The 17,379-nt window shown below is 43.9% G+C and overlaps 2 protein-coding genes across 3 annotated transcripts in view; one reads left to right on the forward strand and one right to left on the reverse strand.

Moving 5' to 3' along the window:
* UNC5C (unc-5 netrin receptor C) overlaps positions 1–7,281 on the forward strand; it is a 215,534-nt gene extending 208,253 nt beyond the window's left edge. Inside the window, exons 17-18 of the mRNA XM_037046158.1 lie at positions 3,234–3,412; positions 4,194–7,281. Of these exons, the coding sequence (XP_036902053.1) occupies positions 3,234–3,412; positions 4,194–4,359 (345 nt within the window). The 3' untranslated portion in view covers positions 4,360–7,281. The remainder of the gene's footprint in view (positions 1–3,233; positions 3,413–4,193) is intronic.
* Positions 7,282–12,220: 4,939 nt separating this feature from the next.
* BMPR1B (bone morphogenetic protein receptor type 1B) overlaps positions 12,221–17,379 on the reverse strand; it is a 102,675-nt gene continuing 97,516 nt past the window's right edge. For both annotated transcript variants that reach the window (XM_037046082.1, XM_037046081.1), the window contains exon 12: positions 12,221–15,857. In XM_037046082.1, the coding sequence (XP_036901977.1) occupies positions 15,732–15,857 (126 nt within the window). In that variant the 3' untranslated portion in view covers positions 12,221–15,731. The remainder of the gene's footprint in view (positions 15,858–17,379) is intronic.

Raw genomic sequence — 17,379 nt, forward strand, 5'->3', positions numbered from 1 at the left:
AAATGTAAATGTAGTAAAAGGATTTTTTTTAGTGGGATGGGGGAGTAATAACAGAAGCTACCCATCACCAGCAAGAGAAAAAAATAGTGTAGAGAAGAGAAACTTACAGTCTCTTCATACCTTTAATTTAGTTTTAGCTATAGACAAAGGCCTTATAACCCCTGTTAACTATGGGTACACAACACTTTTGTGTACAGAGGGAATAATATTAAAAATGTACCAAGTAACATCACTCTGGTGTACCCATTCCACCTACTGACCTCTTCTGTTTTCTACAATCTGTCCAAAACAACCACTGGGAAAACCTAGGTTTTCTAAATGACTTTAGGAGGAGTCAGAATACAGGGGTGGGAAGCTGATTCTGCGGTGGACTGAGTGCTGAGAGTGTCTGTCATCACCCCTGGCAGCCGTTGGGTCGTGGAGAAAAATTGTCTGCTTAAGGGGCTCATGACATCAAAGACAGATGGCACCAACATCATAAACGATTATTGTAATAAGCATTCTGTGCGAGGAAGCTCTACTTTTATCTGGGAGTGAAGGAAGAACTAATAGCAACTGAAATTTCAATGCAAATGTAGAGGCGTATTTTTCTTTCACTTCCAAGGCTACTTACTGTCAGCTATCTGATAGGAGAGACAGACATACTGCCCTACTGAGCTTGTTTCAGCCACACAGAAGTAACCGTAGCCTGGGGTAGACACTGCTGAAAGGCCCACTGACATGGTGATGGTTCTCTATGCAATTGGAAGAAGAACCGCGAGGGAGGGTGAGCCACACCCGCCTCTTGAAAGCCACACCCACCTCCCCCAGTGAGTGGAGCCATAGTCTTAGCCACTGTTGGTTGGAAGGAAACTCCACTCCCTACTCTATGGTGTGGGCTTCTGTCAGAAACTGGTTTCAGCCCCTTTCTGTACTAGGAAAAATATTTTATTTCATGTAAGCAAATATGGACTGGGTAGCTTCCATGTATGGGGCACTGTGCTCTGAATCGCAGGAGCTCATAGGATGATGGAAATTCTCTCATCTCCAAAATTTGAGCAATCAGGGGAAGCAACGTATAAATACAAGCACCATGCATAGGGCAGGATTCGAAGGCTGCAGGAGAGCTGTGCGAAGGGCTGTAGGTCTCCAGGCCGGTGGGTGTGTTTGCTCAGGGGACGTGGTTTCGGTCCACACCGTGAGGGGTTGCCTGGCAGAGATTAACGGAAAGGGCAGAAGGACTATTAGAGGCAGATTCTTAAAAGTGAGGCTAGGGACAGTGAGTGATCCTGCCCGAGGAGAGTTAGAGTCATGTCAACGCAACCTGAGAAAGATCAGGGTCAGATGGTCAGCCGGTGGGGCCCGTGGGAGCGGGGCCCCTCCCCCATGTCAGGCCTGGCTCTGCACTACACAGGCATGGCCTGTGGGACCTCATCCCAGCTGACGGGGCAGATGGTGCAGATACCCCTCACTGCCTGATTAAAAGCTGGGGCTCCATGGGGTAGGAGGGGCATTTCGTGCTTCTTAATGATCGGGTTGGGGAGAGAAACACCAGTTTGGTGCTTTAGGGAGATCATTGTGGCCGATAAGGATGAATCACAGGTAAGTAAGAGGATGTTACTGTAACCAACAGCAAGAAGAGTCTCTGGGGACAGCACTATGGGGGCTGGTTTGTACCAGCCCCCTCCCTGTGTGAATTTAACCTTGGCTGAGGGACATGGTGGATTTCCTTCTGGACCCCAGCATCACTGTCCACACTAAAAGCAAGTAGGAACTCCGCGTGGCTGACGGCACTGCTGTGGAAATACCATGTGATCTTTCTTGGTCTCCACCTCCCCAACCCAGCCGTACATCATTCCATGCCTAACAGAAGTGTGGGGTTCAGACATCCCCGACATAAGTCCAGTGATCAACACCAACAAGCACGATCAGATCACCCTTCTGCCACCTTTGTTGCAGCCCCATGCCCTTGAGGACAGGAGCCCTCTCTCCTCAGGGTCTCTTGGAAGAAGCTCTGGGCCCAGGGCCGGGAAAGATCTGCAGGTTGTGGCCTCATTCAGGGACTCCAGCTCCCGTTTTTGCTTCTGTGTCTTATACCAGTCTCTTAAATCCTGGCACGTGCTGCTGGAGTTAACACATAGGAATCCTGGGAGTCTCGCTTTGCCAAGCTTTGGGTTTGGAGGCTGAACCCTGTGATGTCAGTGAACACCACTGCGTGTATTATTGCAAAAATGTGTTTAGTGCTAACGTGCAGGCAGCCCTGTGCAGGGGGATCGCACACACCTGGTAGTGGCACCGGCTGCTGGTCCCGGAACATGGGACATGCTGTCAGGCAACACTGGAACGCAGATGGCAGTGACCACACTGTACAGACACAGCAGGGTGTAGGGGTTCTGGGCTGTGGTGGCACTGCCTCCTGAGTGGAATGCTCCGTCCGCAAGACCCCAGAGACTCCCCGAAGGCTGAAAGCGTGTGTGGCTAGTTTATCCCCTAGCAACTAATTATGTACACTAAGGAGTTACCTGTTTTTAGAGAGAGAGAAAGAGGTGACATTTAAAGTAGATTAAGGAGATTGTCTGTTATTGCTTTAATAGTTCCCTGGCAACATTTGCTTTTGTTTTTGCAACCAGCAGAAGATCAGAAAATGATTAGAGTTTCTCCTACAGATGAAATTCAGATTTTGCATTTGTGCTGTTTTATGAGCTGAAGCTATTTTAAGAGCCAATTTATGATTTTCTCTACTAAAATTAGATTAAAAAATAAGGGTGTACAGCAATTGGAGGATGCCATTAGCAGCTTGCCCTAAGGCAATAGACTGTGTTCACCATTTTCTTCAAAAAATTAGTCTTAATTTGATATCATTTAGAGGAGAGCTGTGTTCCATTTTATTCAACAAAAGCAGAACCATCTTCTACAGAGGTTAGAGCTAGAATTTACTGGGGCATTTGCCTAGGGCAATCCCCTCAGGGTTAGACTGTTTCTTGAAGTTCTAAACTTTTGCCTTTCTAATCTCAAGTCTGTTCACCTGTATATCCAAGGCTATGCAAAGTCCAGTTCAAAATGTACCTCTTCCTCTCAGCCAGGTTGCAGATAGCTAGTCACAACTTTCAGCCAGGAAGAAGCCATTCTGACTAGGAAGAATAATGGCACCTCTCTTCTTATCGCTCACAGCAAGGCATTATGGTGATTGGCTCACTAGGGGTTGCTTTTGTCTTCAGAAACAATGCTTTGTCGTCCCTGTGCCTGAACTGCAGGAACCCACAGGCATCCACCTGCCTCTGCTGGACCCAGCGAGCACCATCACCACCATGACAGGACCCAGCGCTTTCAGCATCCCTCCCCCGATCCGGCAGAAGCTCTGTAGCAGCCTGGACGCCCCACAGACCAGAGGTCACGACTGGAGGATGCTGGCCCATAAGCTAAACCTGGACAGGTGAGCATGGCCAGCCTCCTGGGACTGTTTCTGGTAGACATATAGGGGTCCAGGCTGATAATGGTTAGACAGACAGTAACATTTATTTCTCTTTTCATCCATACATCTATTTACTTTCTGCCAACTTGTATTAAGCTTCTTCTTTGTATCTGGCACTGTGGTTTTGCAAACCTGTTGTTGAGAGACATTCTGGGTTTACCTGGCATTTACAAGTAGTATCAAGTTTGTGATCCCCTCTGCAAAGCTGATGGGCTAAATCCCGCTCCGCTCCGTAGCATATCCACTCACTGAGATAATTGTCGTTCCCCATCTCCTGGTGAGCAGGAGTAGAGTTGCATGAGTCACTAATATGCAAAACCCGGCGTTGACATTCCATTATAAAGAGACCTCAGAAACCTCTTCTTCATAAAATGTTGCCATCACCACCAAGCCAAAGACATGGCACGACCTGTCAAAGATGATCAGATTCTGAGCCGGAAAGAAAACATAAGTCTCTTGATTTCCTGCTTAAGATATGACCCACACACATCTTGTCTCTTCAATTATCTGACTCAGAGTTGAGGTTAACAAAGTTAAACATTACATCTCCTGTCTGGGGCCTGATCTAATGAAGCCCGGGCTAGTTTTTTAGGAAGGTTCCCTGTAAACCACAGTTTCTCTCTCAGATGGGACACAGTTCTGTAACAAGCAAGTGGAGAGACAGAAGGGATTAGTAACAAGTAAAGAGAAAATGGATTGGTAAATCACACCACTCAGCACCCTTGCCCATTGCTAATTACAGGTACTTGAATTACTTTGCCACCAAATCGAGCCCGACTGGTGTAATCCTGGATCTTTGGGAGGCACAGAACTTCCCAGATGGAAACCTGAGCATGCTGGCAGCTGTCTTGGAGGAAATGGGCAGACATGAAACCGTAGTGTCTTTATCAGCAGAAGGACAGTACTGACAGTGAAGGACAAGAATGCACAGGGTCTGTGGCCATCCAGGGGATCACCGCTGAGGAGGAAATCCAGACGAGACCAAGGAGCTTCACTGGCAAGATAGCAGCGGGAGAGAGAAGGAAAACAGATTCAACTACCAACACCCACGCCCACTCGACTGGTACATCACCACAGGAGTTAAGAACAACCGTGCGCATTTGTACCTTGAATTTAGAAACCAACCTAATTTTCCTCTTTGTTGGGCTGTATGCTGTGTGGTACAGGATCTTACAGTTTCCTAGGAAACGCTTTTTATTGCTATCCAGATATATGGATAAACTTTCTTAACAAACCCAATTTCTACAAACGTTGTTTACATCAAATTGGACAGGGATGCAGACACTGTCCATGGCTCATTCTATTTTTGTTTAAATCATTTGAAGTTGAAGCTGTGGACGGTTTGTTGTGTCTGTTTCAGATTAGTAATTTACTGAGAAATCACAGACTTTTGCTACAAATCATGTGCTTCAAGTGTCTCAGATAATCCTCCCCTCAGTGTTCTGTTTCTGGAACTTGTAAAACCAGTGTTACTGTGTGTATCAGGGAAGTGGAGCTCTAAGTGTAAAGGAGAAATAGCTAAGCCTCCTTGTTCCCGGAGGACACCCTTCCCAGGCCCTCCGGGACGATGCTGGGGAGTCATGTTCAACCACACAAACAAGCATTTCTTCATAAAAGGTGTGTGTGTGTGTGTGTGTGTGTGAGAGAGAGAGAGAGAGATATGCTATTTGAATTGTTTTTCTTGAAGGTATCATTATCATTATTATTATCAATGAGTATTTACAGGTATTCTAGTAAAAGAGTTTTATTTTAACTTCTCTTTTTTGTTAGCAGTACTGTTGTTAGTATTTAGGTATTGACTAGACCTGCCTCATCATTTCCCATAACAAGGTGGGCACGGTCACCAGTTTAATTAAACAGGCGTCGCTTCCTTGGCCTTTCATCTTTTCCCATCACTCTGCCCCAGAGGTCGTCAGTGCTTACTGGCTTGTTAGTCTGTTCTTACAGTTTGAATATTCTTACAGTCAGGCAGGGTCTTTCTCCTCTGAGTCTTATTCTCTATTCAAGTTCACTTAATACAGGGGTCACAGGGCCCCACACTGACCCCCTCAGTACTCTGTCTCCCTTGGAGGCAACGTGGTTGGAGGAACGGCCTCTAAACCGGAAATCAGGAAACCAGTTCTCATTCGGGGTCTAGCTGTGCTACCTTGGGAGAGTCATTTGACCTCGCTAGACCTCAGTGTCCTCACCGGGAAACACAGGAGTGGGTTCCGTGATCTCGAGGTTCTACAATGCTGGACCCCCCCCCCCTTCCGCCTCACTCACAAGTGAGGAGACCACAGTGGCTCTGAGCTGGACCCTTTCAAGATCTGTAGAAGCTAGACTCTTACCCAAGTTACATTATGCCTTTCAAATACTTCCAACTTGGAAGACAGTTATTCTAACCTGTAACATATTTGTTACACTTTCGAGTCTTGTCTCTGTGTCACTGAATGAAGCTGTTCATGGAGACATAGCATCTCTTTCCTACCACTTTCTTTCCTCTCTTGGGACCATTTGCTTTCCTGATTAGTGTCAAATTATGTTCTTTTACTGTCATGATCAAATTTTTTTAATTAAACATTTTTTACTGAAAAATAGCTCATCAGGAGACTACTTTGTGCAAAGTAGGATATTTCCTTAGGATCATCTGTGTTTTCACACAGGGACTCAATTCATTCCACAGGTGGGGAACCAAGTCAACAGCCTAGTAGCCAAATCAAGGTGGAAAAACAAGGACCCATGTGTATGACTAAGAACCTTGAAAATGTGGCCGTGGCTTACTATGGGCTAGAGGCATCCAGCTTGCTGGATGGATTTGAATTAGAATCTTCCTCCTTTCCACAAATCTCTCCTGTCCTATTTTGGTGACTTCTTGATATTTCCAGGCCCCTCCATCCTTGTTGCTGAGAAAATTGGTATGAAGCATTTCCTTTCATGCCCTTTATTTCTTGTTTTCTGTTTTAGGCATGTATTCTATAATCTGTCTCTCTCAGGCCAACCCCTGCACCATATAGAGAAATATGTTACACTTACCATGAAAGGGAAAGCTTGCACTAATAAACAAGTTCAGTGGATAATGTCTGTACCGATGTATAATTTGACCAAGAGACAGTAAAATTGTATTCGACATAAACAATTAAATATATATTTTTTAAATGGAGGAAGATCAAAGAGAGCTATTGTCCATGGCTGCATCTTGAAACTACTTCCCGAGCTTGCTCACCATCCCTGGTTTGGGGGGTTGTCATCTATGGCCATTAAGAATTAGAAATCTGAAGGACTCTCAAAGGGACTCTCATGCCTACTGAAAAGTAGAAGGAGCAAAGATGCAGCTATCCAGATAATCAGCTCAAAACTAGAACTAGAAAAAAGGTCATTGAAAAGTCATCAACACAGGCATGTGGACGAGAGCAGGAACTGTGTTGTCAAAGCCATTGAGGGCTTCTGGCGTTCACTTTGGGTGCTGTGGTTCAGCACCCCGGCACCAGAAACAGGAAGAGAGGCTGGCTCTTTGTAAGCGAGGTGTCCGTCTCTCAGCAGCTGTGGATTCCTGTGATGTTGCCCATCGAGTGAATGGCAACTTCCACACATCAACATACCACTTAATGTCGAATCATTTTCACTGTGAATTCTGATTTCCTTCTTCTGGGGAAAAAAAGCAAGAGCAGTTAAATTGCTCTCAAACTCGGAAGCGCCAGAGCCAACCGTTCATTGTCAGGTAGCCACTTCATCAACCATTCTATGTGACCAGTCCTGCCTCTCCTGCTTTTTCAGTTTGTGTGGAGAGAGGGAGGGGCTGGCTTCATTTGGGAGGGAAACTTATTACCACTTGTCCGTGGTGCCATCTAGTGGTGCATAACGCTGTCCACCTTGAGTTTGTTCCACAAACTCACTTAAAAGTTGACCGAGGGAACGAATACCTGCAGAGTCAACAGGACTCAGATGATAAATAGACGTGGGGTATTTTTCACTAGAAATAGTTTTTATTTTCACATTTTTCTCACTTAAAGTCCCCAGAACAAAGATCTCATGTCACTATATGAGCCTACTATATCATCCACTCATTCATACGTGACACATCTCAAGTTGGTTATTTGATGATAGAAATAGTAGAAACACATAAAATCTCTATACAACAGTCTTTGAGAACTTATCATTTTGAACATCTACACGGTATTTTTCACTGGCCCTTATATATTTTAAGTCTCCTTACTTTTGGTTTTCTCACATTTGTGTTTGGAAATGTAAGAAGCATCCACTTGGAAAAAGTGTTATATGTGAAAATAAGAATCCTGTGTCTAAGTAATTGAAAATGTGATTGTTGATCATGGAGAACAAGCTTCCTTTCTTCTGACTTTGGGGATCTAAAGGCAGAGGTTTCATCCTGTTCTTATTGTCGTTTTTTTTTTTTTTCTCACCACACTCATTTGAATTTCCTTAAAGTGCTCTGGAAGGAAGAGAAGTTGGGTTCAGAACTAATACCTGGGCATCAGGGGATGGGAACGTGTAACCCACAGGTTCCCCACAGCTGGCAGCCTTTCCGCGCCCAGCGTGAACGCCGCCATGGGTATGCCCCGCAGTTACATGGAAAAGCCCACCCTCACTGCAGCAGTGTAGGCTGTTCCAGGACAGGGCAATATTTTGTGTGAGGTGTCCAAGTAAACTGCCTAACCATTGGCCATTTTTATATATACTGTCGTTTTGTAGCTTTCAAACAGTAGACCGTTCTTGGGGAGACAGCTGGGAGACTGCATTCGGGACACTGGAAACAACACATTCAGTAATATATGGGAATGGTGTTTCTTCAACATCTTAAAAGTAAGCATTCAGATAGCAGAGTCAACACTCTGTACTTGTGGAAAGGAGTCAATAAGGCTCTTGTCTTATGTATCCTAAGTGTCCCTGTCAGGGACACAGCTGTGCTCTGGGTGCAGGAGGAAGAGAGACAATAAGGTGATCACTACCTCCCCAGAATTCACAGGCCTTCATCCCTTTAAGGTCTGCCCCCCCCCCCCGGGGTCAAGGAAATGAACTCCCTACAAAGACCTGCAAGAGAGTGTAAAGAAGGTAGAAAGAGCTTACTTGTCGAATTCTCAGTCTTCAGGTTCAATGTCAGGTTTGGCTTTTGCTAAGCAGTTGCTCTAGACAAGCTGTCAGATTCACTTAGAGACCTCAGTACAAATCCAAGGCTGGCGAGAGAAAGAACGACCACGGAAACAGCTGAAGTGAAATTGAGTTTTATCCATCTTGTCTGAGACTCCAGGAGCTTTTGTGAATCAGAGTGTCTTCACTCGAAGCCAATTATTTACAAAAATGGTGATGGCCAATGAGCATTAAAATTTGTAGATCCAATAAGGTAAATATTTTTATTATGATCTCAAGGTAATAAAACTTTTTTTTCTTTTTACCTTTGGAGTGCCTCACAGGAACAACTATTACACTTCGGGTTTTTTGTTTGTGCTTTTGTATTCTTTTTTTTTTTAACTTTACTGACTGAACTAATGTTGATGGAAATTCTTAGAAATCTGCCACTGTGCAGTGAAGTGCTGTTTTCTCTACCCTAGAAATCTATTTGTATGATTTTTTGCTATAATAATCATTTTGAAACACTTCCCTTGTATCTCTAAAGATTTTTTCATGGAATAAGGCATAAGGTATATAAATACATTGTAACCAATGTTAATTTAAGCCTGTGTCCTTTCAGGTCAGTAAACCAAATGGGGTCATAAATATTTCCAGAATTCATGCCTAAAAACCTGCTATTTTTCTAAAGTAGGGAGATAGCTTTGTCTGTCACTGGGTGTGTTTTCTCCATCGACTGAGTCGGACAATGAACTCCCTGACCCCTTTAATCGTATCAGTCCTGTGGTTGCCCCCATTTTCAGAAATCATGCTTTAAAACGTTGTCTTCAGAAGGGTTTGTGGCTTCTAGTGGGCCTGTCACCTCCCTGTATTGACCTTTGGTGGGATGACAATGGATTTGCTCAACTGCATGTCATGTGTGCTCCAGACCAATTTTCACATGGTCAAGGAGAGGATGACCAGGATGACGGAAACTGCAGACGGACTAGCACACAAAACCTAGCCCTTGTAAGGGGCCATATCACATCCTACTGTCCACCGGACTCTTGTGTGTTGATGAGATCTGTCCAGAGATCTTCCAGAATCCCAAGTCAGGAATCCATGCAGAATGTCCTGAGAATCATGACCCACCAGTTTTGGAGTGGAAAATGGGGATGCTGCCCCAAGACACCATCAGCTGCCCACCAGCAGAAGTCTATGCTGCCATATATATGCCAGCCTCTTAATGTGCCATTTTAGATGTGTGCCTCAGCAAAACTATGAACTCTCAAGTTTGTAACAGGACAGAGCCCCTTTTAAATATGCCTAACTCCTCTGCACCACCGTCCCTCAGTCCCAAAGGTCTACTGGTACTGACACTGCCGGGCTGCTGTCGAACCCGATGGCACCAACCCTGAAGAGCAGTCCTCAGAGCTGGAGTTCAGCACCTGAACCCTTATGGACAATGAGTCCATGGCTCTGAACCTCAGCACGATGATGAGGCAACATCGGAGAAGCATGACCTGAGAGCTGTGGTCTCTCTGTTCAAACGAATCTGTTGAGAATGGCATAAAAGAGCAAAAAAGCTACAGACGGTGGAAAATGCCTTTGCCCTTTTTATGTCCTTAGTGTCTGATGACACCTGCTAGCAGAGGGCTCCCAACACCAGTGGATACTGCGCCGGGCCTTGGAGAAGAAAGAGGACCCCAGGGAGAACACGTGGCAAGTGCCGTCTGTGGTTTGGTTCTCCCTTTGTTTCTCCCTAGACCTGTTGGTGGTGACGCCCTCATCCTCCAGACAGTGCCCCGAGCCCCAGTGCAGGGACGGCACCACTCCGCGTGCTTGTGCTGGATGTCACAGTGCTCTCTGTGTCCATCGGGGCTGATGTTGAGCTGTAGCACGTTGGTGACCTCTCTCTTTGCTCTTTCTAAAGAAGACAACCAATGTTTGTCAGAGTAAAAGCCCCAGCAGTCTGTGCTGAAGAGCCTGTGACATCCACCTGCCATTCCCTTTGGAACTGTTCAACTGCAGAAATGTCAGATGGAGGTTTTGTGCTTTGTCATTTTTCCTTTTCTAAATGCAACAAAACAACCTTGGCTTTCAGATATGGAACACTTCTTTTGTCGTTGTGGAGTTCCCTCTTGCTCTCTCTTCTATGCAATTCCTTTTCTAGAAAACCCCTGGTGGAGGACGAGGGCTCCCCAGGCACCGCGCCTGCCACAGCGCCATGTGGCAAAGGTGAGGGTGCCGGCGCGGGCTGTGCCTCTTCTCTTTCTGATGCCTCTCCCCATTTTCCTGCAGTCCCCTTGGTTTGTAAATTGCCTGCATTTATTCCGTCAGCCAACATGTATAAATTGTAAGAAAGAATTTTTAAACAGGTAATAAATTATATTTATAAGCAACAGAGAATGCCGTCTCCCTCACTTCTTCCTACCAAAGCCCCCTCCATGTGAAGAGTCGCCCTGTGTTTCTCCAATAGGACACCCAGCTTTTGGTTTCTGCGTGGATGAGAATCACCTCCCACTTCAAGCCTCTGTGCACACTGAGGTCACTGGAGAGCTCTGAGATCTGGTCTCCCTCTGTGTCTGTCCCTCTATGCCACCATCCTGGGAGCTACAAAATCCCCTGTCATCACCAGTGATCTTGTCCACCACACCCACCCACGACGGCGATCACACCCTTGGTCTTGTGCTTAGTCCTGCCGCTTCCTCTCTGAATCTCCATGCTGACCACAGCCTCTGTCTCAAAAACTGCTAGTGTGCTCCCTCAACCCACCGGACCCCCTGCCCTGTGACCCATCAGCGGGCTCCCCTTTAATCCTGCCCCCACTCTGGACAGTATCAGCCATGCCCTTGATGATGGCCATCTTTATTTTCCACAGCCCTTCGCTCCACAGGCCTGGTAAACCCCCTGCTAAATGAATCCAATTACTGCAGTGTCCATGCCCGCATCTGGGTTGCTGGTAGAAAAATGAAATCCTGAAACTACAGAGAAAAGGGGCCGGGTGAATAGATTGCATTTCATCTTCAGAGTCATTCCATGCAAGAGACGTTAGAGTGATTCTCATCTTCAAGGGGAAGAAACTGAATCTTTGAGAGGTTAGAACATGCCTACGGTCACTCGGCCTAGGGAGGGAGGGAGCTTGGAGGTGCACGCGGGGCTGTCCCTCAGTCCAGAGGCCACACCCTTGCCCACGAAGCACAGCATTGATCTCAATCAGGCCCTGTGCTGCCCACAGCCATCTGGCTGTCATTTTCCACAGTACAATGCTCCCTTCTTTAAACCGTTGCCTTCCCTATCTTTTCTCTCACTCTCAGAAAATGACTGCACCTCCGCATTGCAGGGAAAACAGAAGCTGTGGACCGTGGCTCTCGTCCTCCTGCCACTAAGTGTATAAACTCACCTGCATTGTTCCTCTCTGTGGCTGCCTTCCCACCCATTACAATGGGGCATTTTCAAAGACAGAAAAAAGGCACAACTGTAACATAACAGACACGTTCTTTCCAGGGGGAGAATGAAACCATTTTATTTGGGGGAATGTTCAAACAAAGCCATAGACAATTTGTAACCAATACAATTGTTTGTTCCCTAGTCCTGAATAATTACAGTATATACAAATTCAATAAGGCACTGGTTCCCCAAAAGAACACAAATGAGTCTTCTTTTGAAACAGAAAACAAAACCCCTTATATACTGCCAACTCTTCTCTAAAAAATATGGCATTGTTTTTTTTTTTGTTTTGTTTTATAAAAGGAATCATAATTGCTAAATTAAATCACTTCTGGTGCCGTTTTGTTCATTTCCACTGCTGCATGACTGAGTTTTCTAAGGAGTTATAACCACAGAACTATTCAAGTTTAAAAACTGTACTTCTTTCGGTGCCTTCCCACCTACAAACAGAGAAAAACTAGAACAGACCGACAACATAAAACACTGGAACTTCTCATGAATATGCAGGACTCCAGAAACATGAACTTCAGTTGTTTTTCAGTCCTTGCCACGCCCGACTACACAAGTGAAACAAGGAATTCCCTGTAAATAAAATCTTAGCGTGTTTTCTAAGCAGCTTCATGTTTTGAGAGTAAAAAGAATGGTCACTAGTGACTTCTGAGCGGAGCCTTCCAGGAGGTCCAAGCCGGTCTCCTCACGTGTAACGTTCATAGCACTGTTACTTGTGAGTTAACAATCTACACAACTTTCATAAATAAATATCATGTTTCACTTAGTGCGTTATCATCCATAATATTTAACTCTAATCCACAAAATGGAGTTGTGCCAGACTCCAAATTGAACATAATATTTATCTATACATATATATTTGTAGAAAATATACACACATAATAAACTATAAACCTGATCATCTTAGCATACAAAACTTATATTAGCTAGCAACTAGTATTTGAGGGTTCCTTTGGGGGAGTGACTAGGAGGAAATCTTAGTCTTTGAAATAGTCCTGACAGCAAGAAATCAACTACATGATCAATTTCCAGGTTCCCACTTATTATATAGAAAGGTAAAACAAAAAGGAAATAAAATAAAATAAAATATGATTCAGTTCTGAGCTACTAGAAATTTAAAAATGAAAAAGAATTATCTGGAAGTGAGTAGGTAGTCTTTTTAAGAACAATTTAGGGTTCTCTAAGTAAGCTGAATTTTTGGAAGACAGAACAATCTATTCATCATTAACTTCTTGTTGCACTGAAAGACTGTAATAACTAAACAGATGTTTTGCAGTATCTCAGAAATAATTTTTAAATGTTTATGGTGAGTACATCAGGATGAGAATTAGAAAGTAAGCTATTGATTTTTCCAAAGCAACTAATTGAGTAACACAGAGGAAAGTTCCAGCTATTCTTCATTTGAACCGACATCTCCCTAGAAATCTAGTTTACTTTCAAATCATCACCTCCCAACAAGATATTCTGATTTGAAGTTGCCATGTATAAAAAGTTACCAAAAGAACACACATTTTTGTCTAAAAAATAAGTCCAACCTCACTAACATTTAGGAAAAATCAAGAAACCAAAACATGTCCCCACTTAACTGGCATAAATGTATACTTGTTTGTTTGTACATGATCTGATCAGAGGCACTGAAGTTTCTCTCCATGGCTCAGATGATTATCACACTTAGTTCAGGCCACAAATTCCTTCTGAGCGATCACAAAGAGCGCAATTTGACACACGAGAAAAGCAACCATCATCACACTGCCAGTCAGGTTATTTCAATATCAAGAAAAGCAGCATTCTGATGAAAATTGTATTTGGAACCAAATGTGTTTAATATCTTAAAAAAATTTTGTTCATATCCAAGAATCAAAAAATCTTCTTTGTTACAAACAAAATGTGGCTATGAAGCACTGGGAAGGGAAGGCTGCTATTATAAGAACACTGTGTTTCTTCTCAGGATCCTCCCCGACTAAGCACAGCGCACAGTCACTCTTTGCTCTTGGATGTTTTCTGAATGAACAAGCCACCAGCTGCAAGCCGACTTCAGAAGTGAGAAAAACATTTTCCCATTTTTCATGCAGCTGTCAAATTCTCAAAAAATCTCCATCCTTCAGTCAGCGAGTGGTGAAAATGCATTATAAAACACTGCCCCCTAGAGTAGTCTGGAAGAAATGTCCTTTTTTTGAAAGGCTGAGAGGGGGAGGCTGATTCCTTACTAAATTACAGAATTTCTGAGCAGCAAATGAAAACCATAGTAAGGACATGAAAATGAATAAAGGCGAGGGGGGTGCATATAAGTTTGAACTTTATGGTCCTGTTGTTCAGGAACACAGGCCCTGTCAATTATTGGACTTACGTTGTTGCTCAAAATGAAAATACGGCAGAATTGAGCAGGTAAAGAGATGTTTTGCACAGTTGCCACAAAGAATACAAAATTAATAAATTAAAAAGTGAACTGAACAGTATGAAAATAAAATAAAATAGAGTCAGTATTCCTAAGATGTGACATTATCACTTACGGTGTACATACTCAGTCCACATCTATTCTAGCAAAATAAATCACAGCAGCCATACTATTTTGTGGCCTCCACTAGCTCCCCTCTGCTGTCCCATTTGGAGGCTATACGTATCTATTTTTTTAAATTAAAATTTAGTTAAATTAACCTGACATATGCTTCTTCTCCTCTTAACTCAGACACAAAAGAGACAGATAATAACAAAAAGAAACTGGTTTTATCTATACAAAGTAAGGTGCGCATCACTTTCCCCTTGTGCTTCTGAGATCGACTCCTCTGCATATATGAGGAAGGAGCCTGTGCACCCCCACCCTCTTCCCTACTGACATGGTCTTCTTACAACACAAGAGCCCATTATCTCTGTTGTAAAGCGTGTGGTCTTCAACGCAACTGATGGCAATTTTATTTAATACTGAACTTTTCAATGAGAGATCAAAAGCATGCATGGGTCGATTCTCTGCATGTTATTTTTTAAAAAGAGGCTTTGTTTGTGTTTAATGAAAAGGAAGGGACTCGACCATGAAAGAAATACCCAACAGAGTCAGAAACACCACATGGCTCTGAAGAAGAACACTGACACTTACTACTTCTACTAGAATCACATAAAATCTTCATTTGTTCCATATCCTCTGAAGCTGCAAAAGGTCACCTGCAGGAACGCCCACAGGTGGTCCCAGACAGGTGGTGTTTGTACCCAGGTGCATATTCACATTGCTGAGGCGGCGCCCAGAGCGGGCTGGCCAAAGTGGTCTGAGAGGGTGGGGCAGGGGCTTTCCAGAGAGTTCCACTCTGCATTCTCCAACTTCACAGACTGTCTTTTGGTTTGTAGAGTGCAATAACATTTTACCAATGGAAAAACTATTTTAATTTACTTTCCAGCAGAATTTCTGGCAAGAATTTTCATTGTTATTATCTAAACTATACTAGTATAAACCTTAAAACACCTAAATTATTTGTTATATTTTGGCAAAATTAAAGCATCTTTCGGGGATCAAGGGGAGGCAATCTCAAAATACGGGGCTTTCTTAGAAAGCAAAAAGCATCATTTCTTGAACAAGTTACCTAAGCAGTTTCGACCTCCTACAGACACGATAAATCTGTTTCTGGGAACTTCTTTGTCGAGGCTGCTCCCTGAGAGCCGAAGCTAAACCCACTGGGAAGCAGGGCTACCTTCAAGGCTTGTACTCTGGATGCTTCTGAAACATTTTTTGCTTTGCCCACAAACAGAAGAAGATCTGACTTTCTCCAGTAAGGCCCCCCAGCCCCTCAGATCAAAGTTTAATGTCCTGGGACTCCGACATCTTGGCGAGTGTTTTCTTAACACGCAGGGCCGTCAGTCTTGAGGCAGGGTTCTGGGCCCAGCACTCCGTCATCAGCTTCCCCATCTGCCGGAGACACTGTGGGAGGGAGGGAAGCCGTGAGCAGTGTGAGAGGCGTCAACGACATGTATTTATGAGGTGCCTGGCTGGCCCAGGATACACATTTGGCTTTTAGTTTTGCATTTCTAAACTCTAAATACACTTTAAAAGACACTTTTAAAACCAGGCAGACAAAATTTCATAAGAATTCTTTTTTCATGCAAATTTTAAATGACTAAAAACAGGTTTTGATGTCTCCCCTATGATAGGAGCAAGCAGGTGGTTCTGTGGATGGAAGAGCGCCTTTGAAGTCAATATTAAATAAATACAAAAATACCCAGGGAGTCTGTATTCCACTCCACACTCTAAGATTGTTTTCAACACTTGATAAGCTTAAATCTTTTCTCCAATTCCACACTATTCAAACAAACGTGGCTATTCCTAAATCACAGCTGTCTGCTACAATAATAGCATCACAATGTCGCATCTAACAAGATTAATGACCTGTGCAGAGTCTGGCCAAAACTTTCTCCTACATCAATTATTGATCTTCCTGTTGAAGAGCGCAATTTCACTTCATTAGAAATCCTCAGTGAAGGAAGCGGGGGAAATACCAATGGCCATAACCACCTTCAAAGTAATGCAACTCCAGCATCTCATAAAGCTTTCTGCATAGTTCATTGGAAGACAATGTATAATTCAGCGTTTCAGTAACTAGACACAAAACCAATGAACCAAAGGTTATTTGTAAATGCCTTTAACACTGAAGAATTATGTTATAAACAGTGCCCTGCCCATGTGTTTGCACTGGCTCCGGTACGTGTTTGATGCTTCAAACACATCTCTGAACGTGGGCCTCTGCCAGAGCGTCTGGAACCTGGGTGAGTTTACCACTAGAGGACAGGCGGAGGGGGTGCAGAGCCCATGAGTCAGGAAGAGCAAGGCCCGCCCCACTCATTTCCTCCTTCCGAACAGCTTTTGAGCAGACAGGCCTGTGTAAGGTTTCACTACCTCCTTACAGCTCAGTTGCATGTGGACTTGCTGAAATTGCATCTCTTCATCCTTATTAACAAACTAGGTCACCAGCTTGAACCACTTTTGTGTGTAGAAAAGATGCATTTTTTTCAAACGCCTATCTTCTCTGTCATCAAAATGAGAGAATGTTGTATGTGGATTTGTTATGGAGAAAATTCATGGTGCTTTGAAAACACACACACAGAGAAATATAGCCTTTATGCAAATGTCAGGACATCACAAATAATTGAAATAATGTTATCTGTTAGTCTGGCTAAATGTTAATGCACTCAATATATTTTAGAAGTGGCAAAATTAAATAAAAAAAGAAACAGATAATATACCACACTACACTTAATTATTGCCGTGTGGTATTATTACCATCCCCATCAAAACAAAGCAAAAGAATTCCTGCCCTGGCTGGTGTAGCTCAGTGGATTGAGCACAGGTTATGAACCAAAGGGTCGCTAGTTCAATTCCCAGTCAGGGCACATGCCTGGGTTGCAAGCCAGGTCCCCAGTAGGGGGCACCTGAGAGGCAACCACAC

Source organism: Sturnira hondurensis, unplaced genomic scaffold (genome assembly GCF_014824575.4).
Source record: "Sturnira hondurensis isolate 20B ecotype Veracruz unplaced genomic scaffold, ASM1482457v3 Scaffold0004998, whole genome shotgun sequence".
NCBI lineage: Eukaryota > Metazoa > Chordata > Mammalia > Chiroptera > Phyllostomidae > Sturnira > Sturnira hondurensis.